At 35.3% G+C, this 9,211-nt stretch overlaps 1 protein-coding gene across 5 annotated transcripts in view; it reads right to left on the bottom strand.

Annotated features, from left to right (window-relative positions):
- Positions 1-3,427: 3,427 nt before the first annotated feature.
- SPICE1 (spindle and centriole associated protein 1) overlaps positions 3,428-9,211 on the bottom strand; it is a 57,852-nt gene continuing 52,068 nt past the window's right edge. For all 5 annotated transcript variants that reach the window (XM_036219144.1, XM_036219148.1, XM_036219146.1 and 2 more), the window contains 4 exons: positions 8,694-8,877; positions 6,423-6,525; positions 5,369-5,456; positions 3,428-4,153 (listed from right to left, as the gene is read on the bottom strand). In XM_036219144.1, the coding sequence (XP_036075037.1) occupies positions 4,100-4,153; positions 5,369-5,456; positions 6,423-6,525; positions 8,694-8,877 (429 nt within the window). In that variant the 3' untranslated portion in view covers positions 3,428-4,099. The remainder of the gene's footprint in view (positions 4,154-5,368; positions 5,457-6,422; positions 6,526-8,693; positions 8,878-9,211) is intronic.

Genomic DNA, 9,211 nt, shown 5'->3' with positions numbered 1-9,211 from the left:
ACACCGTCCTACTTCTCGATGAGCAGAGACGCGCGGGCCATGAGGCGCATGCGCAGTACCGAGGAGGCGTGCCGGGACCCGGGGCAGGGTCCCCTGGGGCCTTCGGTCTTACTCGTTTTTTCGTCCTGGCTACTTGGCTGCCCATGGCTCAGGTTTACATCCAGGCAGAAAAGCCCAGCATTCCACCATTTTATATTTCAGTTTAAAGTGTATATCCAGTTTAGATAATTATTATAATTATCCTAAGGATGTTATTTAGTAGTTAAACGGAATGACTTTTGAAAACTTTTCAGATACACCTGCCCAATAACACAAAATGGCCCAAAGGAGCCCTGACCATGCACTATCATCAGCAAAGATCCTTGGCGGGGGCCGGTGGGGGCTTTTTTTGTTTTATTTATTTAATTATTTTACACTTCGTTATCTCTGTTGGCCTTTAAGAGTAAACAAGATTTTATGTTGTGAGCCCCCTGCAGGATGCTGGGCGGGCAGAGTATAACACCTAGCTAGACAGATTTATAGCTTTAGCAGTTTGCTCTTCAAGTGTTCTGTGGTACCTCAAACTGATTTTTAAATACCTGTTATAGTTATAAAAGTTTTATTTTTATTTTTTTAACTTTATTGGGGTAACATTGGTTAATACAATTATATAACTTTCAGGTGTACATTATCATTTCACATCTACATATTCTATTGCATGTTTACCACCCAAAGTTGTTTCCTTCAGCTACATATATTTGAACCCCTTTATCCACTTCATCCTCCTCTTACCTCCCTGTATTTGATCCCTTTTGCCCGGCTACCTTCCCCCTGCCCCCACCACCTACTCTCTGGTAACCACTGGCCCATTGTCCATGTCCATGAGTCTCTATTTGTCCTGTTTATTTGTTGCTTTTAGGTTTATATCCCACATATAAGTGGCATCATGTGATTTTCAACTTGCTCTGTCTGGCTTATTTCACTCAGCATGATTATCTCAAGGTCCATCCATGTTGTCACAAGTGGCAGTATTTCATCTCTTCTTATGGCTGAGTAATATTCCATTGTGTATATGTACCACAGCTTCTTTATCCAATCATCTATCATAGGACACTTTGGTTGCTTCCATGTCTTGGCCACTGTGAATAATGCTGATATTAACATTGGTGTGCAAACGTCTTTATGGATATGATTTTTTAAGTGTTTGGAGTAAATACCCAGTAGGGGGATTGCTGGATTATATAGTAGATCAATTCTTAGTTTTTTGAGGAACCTCCATACTGTTTTCCATAGTGGCTGTACCAATTCACAGTCCCACCAGCAAGTGTGTAAGAGTTCCTTTTTCTCCACATCCTCTCCAACATTTGTTATTACTTCTCCTGTTGATTATAGCTATTCTAACAGGTGTGAGATGATATCTCATGTGGTTTTGATTTGTATTTCCCTAATAGCTAGCAATGTTGAGTATCTTTTCATATATTTGTTGGCCGTTTATATTTCCTCTAGAGAGAAGTGTCAGTTCAGGTCCTCTACCTATTTTCTTGATTGGATCATTTTGGGGGTTTTTTTGATGTTATTGAGTCATATGAGTTCTTTGTGTATTTTGGATATTAGACCCTTATCAGAGGTGTTGCTTGCAAATATATTTTCCCATTTGGATGATTGTTTCTTTTTCCTTGTTGAGGATTTTTTTGGCTGAGCAGAAGCTTTTTAGTTTCATGTTGTCCCATTCATTTATTTTGGCTTCTATGTCCTGGCCACTGTGAATAATGCTGCTATGAACATGGGTGTGCAAATATCTTTTCGGATATGGGTTTTCAAGTCTTCAATGCTATAGATCAATGTTTCCCAAACTTGAGCCTGCATCAGAATTACATGAAGGCCATATTAAAACAGACACCAGGTTTCTGATCAATAGATTTGGGAAGGGCCCAAGAATTTTGATTTCTAACAAGTACCCCAGGTGAGGCTGATGCTGCTGGCTGGGGTTTATACTTTGAGACCCACTGATGCAGTTGGCTCTGAAAGCTGATAAAGAGGATTTTTGAGTAGTTTAACTGTTAACCAAAACCAAACGTGCATCAATATATGATTTGGGGATGATAAGTAATCTTTGTAATGATTTTTCCCAGGCTTGGCTGTACACCAGAATCATCTTAGATTTTTTAAAATACTAATGTTTGTATCCTGCCCCCAGAGATTCTAATTTAATTGGCATGAAGTGAGACTTGGGCATTAGGAATTTTTGAAGGTCCCCACATGACTCTAATGGCAGCCAAAGTTGAGAAGCACTGGTTTAGAAGACCTAGAAACGGCTCTTTTCTCCACATCTAGTATTCTTGGAGTTTTTTCAATCTATTTTTGGACTTTATCAGCAAAAGCAAACATGAACAGGATGAGTACTTAAATGTCAGTCCCACAGGTTGCCAGTGAGCTAGTGGTAAAAGTTTTTGGCAATGCTTTTTAACTCTGGCTGCACATTAAATCACTTTGAGTGACTCCCCCCCCCCCACCTCACTGTTGTACATTGTGTTTATTACTTCATTTAAGTAGGGATGAACAGATGGGGCTCTCTAAGGTACCCATATATTTTTAATTTATTTATTTAAATTAGTTTCAAGTATACAGTACATTGGTTAGGCATCTATATAGTTAATAAAATGATCCCCCAATTGCTCCCTCCCTTGTTTTTTAAAATACCATGCCAAGGGCTCACCCACACCCCATAGTCAGTGTGCCACTTTTTAAATGCTCCCAAAGTTGAAAATTGTGGCTTTTGGGGTTTAAAAGATATTGGGGGGAGGGGGCGTGTAAAGAGCCAACCAGCTGGAGAATATTAAGGAAAATGCAATCAAAAGAATACATTCATAAACCAAGCAGATAATGTGACTTTCCAGTAATATAGAGGATAACACCAAAATGGTTTATATCTCAGACAGGGACAGTTACTTATTAAATACCAAGTGTCAAAACGTGCAATACAAATGGAAGAATCTGCAGCAATGCAAATGAATACAGATGACTTCATGTAACTAAAATCAGTAATATCGAAAGAAAATAATATTATTTTTTGCTACTACAACAATGAAGAGGCTCAAATAAAAACTGCAAATGACATTTCTAGAACAGTGACTTACAACTTCGGGAGGAGGGAGGGTGTCGTCTGAGAAAGTTCTCCAAGTACAGAGCTTCGGTGTGCTTTCCCCACCCCACTCCCACCTCACTTAGGTTGAGAATTCCTATCACAGAGCTGAGGGGCAGAGATACTTCAAAAAGTGAGTTTAAAATAGAAACCAATGTCTAAGAGACAAACAAATGCCTTGAAGAAAGACTTGCCCTGAATGCTTAGTAGATTCTGGGCTGGGAAACTTGATAGCAAATTTTGGTATTCAATTATGTTTCAAATACTAAATACACTAACAAATCACTGTTACTGCGTTTAGACATCTGAGCTCTACATTATTATTTATTTGATGTACATTACCACTATTGATGACATTTTCACATTTAAAAACTGCATAACAATTTTACAATATATACAACCACTCTTACTGCCTGAGGCAAATATAAACAAATACCCCCATGCCTACTTTTTAAAGCTGTTCATTCTAGTTGATGGAAAAAGTAGTAGACTACAGTGACTTGCCCCAAAATAAAAAACCAAAGAAAGTGTTCAATTTTTCTGAAAACCAAACTTTAACCACACAGAGGATTTTTATTTCAAGTCACATGCAAAGTAACTTAGTCCTTCAGAAAGAAATAAAATAAAAATAAATAGATCAACATTTAAGATTCACTAGATTTTTTAAAAACTAAATAAAGATGATAAAATAATGTACTACTCAGAAAACCTTAAAATACATATGAAATTATTAGAATCTAAAACTTTAATTTCCCTATAGTTGAAATTTTATTCACAAGGAGATTGTAGGTTGTTGGAACTCTATTTTAAAGGGTCAAAATAAAATAACTGCTTTATTTCTTTGTTCTATCAGTTCTAAGTCACAAGATCTTTGTAGGTTTTATCTGAAAGAAGGACATTAAATACTTGAAAGAAGGAGCAGGGACAGGAGAGTGAGCCCTAGAGTATATTACTGAGAACAAACTAAAACAACTTCACTTATGACACATGAGTAGAAAGAGCAAACCATCCTTCTTCATTCTGTTTCTCAATCTGTTGAACAAAGATGCAAAAAAGATATAAAAAATAATCAGAAACATAAGACCATTCAAGATTTACAATTATTTAGACCAAGCACATAGAACTAAAGTTATCCTGTGTGACTGAATGACATTAAAAATAAAATTGTTACTGGCAATATTTATTCTCTAACAGAGACACTCCAAAATAACTGAATCCTTGAGCAACAGATATCCTTATTGATTTAGGAGACCTACTTTCTTTTAAAAGCGTAAATCTAGTGCTTTATACAAATCATAGGTACAACTTTTAAAAATAACAAAAAGAATTAGTTGGGCTTGTAAATTAAATTTGTTACTAAATTCCAGAAACTAAGGGCAAATTAGATAAAATAGTTTACTTTAAAGCTTTTTTAGAATATAATTAACAGCAAGGGACAAATCTTCTAGCGCTGGACAACTGGATATTTGAGCCTACCAATTAATTTGGGCTGTAAAAACTCAATTGTTAATAAAACACTCACTATTTGGTCTAATTACTAAAGTTAATGGTAAGAATAGCAAAGAAAATTCCCCCTATATCAGACAGTTGTTAGCTCAAGTTTGCAAATATAATGTTTATGATTTTAAATATCCTTAAGTTTTGCTTTGACTAAAACCTTAGAGGAACTATATTTTGCTGTATTACCAACACAGAAAAGTGTTTTTGGCAAAAATTGTGGATCTATTGTAAGATGCTTAGTTTCTATACATTCCTATAGCAAATCAGAACACATGAAGAATATGTAAGACATTTATTTATTCTTCGTGCCATAAATACTCTATAGTGTCACACTCAGACACCAGGGTAAGTGACACAAAAAGTGACTGGCCCCAAGGCTCCAGCTATCCCAAGCTCCATCCAGCCACAGCAAGGACTAAGGCAACCAATATCTCAGTATACCTATAGCCCATTCAAGGCACACCTGGGATGTCCTACCATACTACTTGGGAAGCTCTGTCTAAAACCAGTAATTTCCAGTCTTTAACAGCTGTTGAAAGCCTACTGAATTTTATCTTATTCCTTAGTTATCCTAGAAAACAAAAGAAGTGTAAGGCTTATTTGTTTTTCTAAATAAGTTGAATTAATATTTTTCTTGTGAGAATTTTATATCATCTTTAGGATAACAGGAATAATAATTAAGAATGGAATCACTAAACATCCACCCTCACCCTCCTGCCCCTTCATACATTATATTTGGTCACATACCTTTGCTCTTGGGTAAACAGGTGTGAATCGCCCACTTCCTGAGGTAGCGTTTAATGGAGAACAAGAATTACTAGTAGCCCCTGAAGATCTATTTGTGAGAAATAAAAGAGAGTAAGAGAGTAATCTATCATTAGAAACCCTCAAAAATTAAGTAAGATTGACAATTCTCAATACTAGCAAGAGCTTGAAAAGAAATGGCTGACTTAGGTCCAAATGAGATCAAATATTTGTAATATATTTTTACCAACCTAAGTCTTTTTATTAATTAATACACTTTGTTTTTTTAGAGTAGTTTTAGATTTACAGAAGGATTGAGTGTAAAGTGCAGAGTTCCAATATACTTCTTAACCTCTCCTCCCTCCCCAGTTTCCTCTATTATTAACACCTTGTATCACTGTGGCACATTTATTATAATTGATAATATTGATACATTATTATTATTAACTAAATCCACAGTCTACATTAGAGTTCATGCATTGTGTTATACACTCTGTGGGTTTTGACAAATGTATGACATGTATCCACCATTACAGTATCACACTGTTAAGTTTTTAACATTAACATGTGCAGGGGAAAAAGGCTGAGGTAATGGAAGAGAGTAACAAGAATTGAAGCAGCGCAGTGTAATAGGAGGCATGGAGAGTGGAGACAGAAGCCAGGTACATCTTTAGCGTCAGAATTTACTAACACATGACCCTAGATATCTAGGCAAATCACACAAGTAGCTCAATGAGCTTCAGTTTCATTATTGTAAAGAAGGAAAATATTACTGGTCAATCTACCCACCCTAATTTTGTAATCCATAAATCATTCTATATTTGTGCTATTAACTAACTGATTTTTGTTTTCGTTAGCCAACTCGTGCTTTTCTACTTAATGAAGGCTTCGTTTTCCTCCAAATTTCTCCTCTTCTATTACTTTATTTTCCCTACACGGGTGAGTCTGTCCAAACCTAAGTCAGATATTATGCACTTTGTTTTTTCACAAAGGGAATAAAAACACATACCACATTCCTGATTTTTTTTTTAAGTAACTATTCACATTGTAACCCTACCTTCTTGTATTTATCCCACTGGTGGGAGAGATAGTACTGCATTTTGAGCTTTCTGAGGCTTCTACTCCTGGAATAGATACCTCAATTGTCCTCTTTCCTCCTTCTAAAATATAAAAATAAATATTAGTTTCATTACCTTTCATTAAAATAAAAATTTAAATTTTTAACTTGATTTCTATCTTACTGCAACTTTCACATTATAAATTTGGAGGTTCTTTCTATATTTTATCATTATGGCCCACAGATAACACTTGAAGGATTTTTTAACAAATGACTGTGAGACAAGAAATGTTAGTTACTAGTATCGAGTCAGTATCATGCCCATTCATAGAGAGCCAGAATCTTCAGACAAGTAGTATCATGTCAGATCTGGAAGTGAAAAACAGAAATTAAGAGCTACTCCCAAAGAACTTGAAATTTTTGTCAAAAACAGCTTATCTAAAGTTTTCCCAAAACAAGGAAAAAGAAAGAAAATTTCTGAAGTAAAACTTTAAGTCTTCTTAGTCTATTACATTATTACTGTTACTGAAGACATTAAATAGGAAGGGAAAGTTGGCTAAAGAGCTCATACGGCCAATGGCAAGTAGAATTATGTACATTTTCGATTTTCAGAAGTAGGTTATCAATTGACAAATATTTACTAAGTATCTATGAATGAAAGTCTTTATGTCTATGTCAGACAGTTTCACAGAGGTTCCCATGAATCACTGCTTTAAATCAGTGATTTCTGGGCTTTAGGAGGTAATGAAACCCTATTTAATTTTATAACATATACCTTGGTTACCCCAGAAAACAAAAGAGTTCCTACATGGCATATGATTTACTTTTATCTTTATCATTACAGCCCACAGAGGTTCCTGTAAAACCAAGAATTTTACTTAAGAGTGGCAAGAACAGTTACAAATTCACCAATTTGCTTTAGAACTTCAGACAAATCATATAATCTACATGCACATCAGTTTATTTATCAAACAGCTTTAATATCAGTTTTGTCTGTTCCTAAGGTGTGTTGAGGACTAAATGAAATAACAGAAATAAAAGTATGTTTTCCTTAAAGAACTACTGAAACAGAAGATGTCTCATTTAATTAAAAATTATTCTTAAGTGTGATCTGCTATATTTTTCTTCATTGTACTGAGCAATAACTGACATTATCCCATACATTTATTTGATTATTTTTTTATTGCCTGCTCCCCAATTTGGATACTAAAGTAGCCAAGCTGAGCAGGGACTTGTCTTATTTTACGCAGTATCACCAGTCTCCAGAACATGGCAGGCTCGTAGCAGATGATCATACATATTGAGTGATTTAAGTTACTCATTCTAATCAGAAGTTGCCTCTAGACTTCATGACTAAAGAACAGCAGACAAAGTTGTCATTTGAAGAAGTCTAGAATAAACATGTCCTCTTTTATTTTATTGGGAAATGCATTATCCGTCATCTCCAGTAATTTCCAAAAGAGTCTGCTTTCTCGGTCTATGGTTTCAAAAAGGAAATAACTTCTGAGAGAAAACATCTTATTGGCAGATACCTTAAAGGTAACCCACTTGGATCAGCCAGAGGACATATGAATCTTTCTGAATACCGATGCTTAAACACTTGGAATACACCACTTCCTGATACAGAGCTTTTTCTATTCTGAGCCACTAGAAAACTCTTAAATGGGGCCATAATCAGTCTCTGTAGCTCTACCCTTTGAGGATCTTAATAATTCAAATTTTAGCTAAAGCATAACTTGAGATCACCTTTGTTTCATCAGTACCTTTTGAATGTGAATACTATGACAACTAATTTTTCAGTCACTTCTATTATTTAAAATCCCCTCTAGCTTTTCAGTCCTAAATGTAACAATAGAATAGAAAGTTTAATTTACAAATAAAAATGTTTTAAATGATTTTAACAGAATAATAATTTGTCATTTGTTGCTGATGAAATTCTAAATTCTCATTTTGAAGCTTATATTTTATTAGTCGTAGCATATGTTCTAAGTGAATCAAATACTGTAATGAGTCTCATTTCCATGTATGGCAACTTAGAAATGCAGATACCGAAGACCACAGCATGCACCATAACAGGGGACTGGCCTTCTAGTCTTATCTCTGTATATTGATTCTGTAACTTAGTCTGTTTCTTTCTGTGTAAAATGAAAGGCACTGAATTATATGTTCTCTGAGATTTCTTTCAGCTCAATATATACTTGCAAAATCAAGAAAGTGAAACTTTCTAGCTTTTAAACTGTCTACTTTTTAAATCATGAATTTGTGACCAACCAGTCCAAGCTCTGAGAGGTGACTGAATAGGTGATACTGGTGGAGAGGAAGGATGCAAACCAATAAGTTTCTGCTGCTCTATTAACTGCAAGAGTTTTCCACGAGCCTCCATACTCTGTCGGTTCAATTCTGCAATCCGTTCCTCCATACTACTTGGTGTTAGCGGTTGTGCTGCTGGAAAAGTCTTAAAAAAAAAAAAAATACAAATTCCATATTAAAAATAATCCAAAATTTTCTGACTTTTTGTAAGAATAAACTCTTCTACTAAGAGCCAACAAGTTAAGTATTCATGGCCCTTGCTATATGCAAACTTGAATAGTGGATGAAAAATTGAATTTACAAGTCACTTAACTGAAAAATTAGGGCTTAAAGTAAAGGGATACTAATCTTTCTAATATTGGTGCCACGTAAGTCTTCCAGTCACCCAGAGAGTGACTGTGAGACAAAGCTTTCCTGCATCTTAGTGTTTGTTGAACTGCACAAAAGATCACACAAGCAAAGACACTATTCCTAGTGAC

This window comes from Rousettus aegyptiacus, unplaced genomic scaffold, assembly GCF_014176215.1.
Source record: "Rousettus aegyptiacus isolate mRouAeg1 unplaced genomic scaffold, mRouAeg1.p scaffold_m13_p_4, whole genome shotgun sequence".
Lineage (NCBI taxonomy): Eukaryota > Metazoa > Chordata > Mammalia > Chiroptera > Pteropodidae > Rousettus > Rousettus aegyptiacus.
The sequence above is the reverse complement of the archived record's forward strand: the minus strand, read 5'-3'. Positions and strand labels throughout refer to the sequence as shown.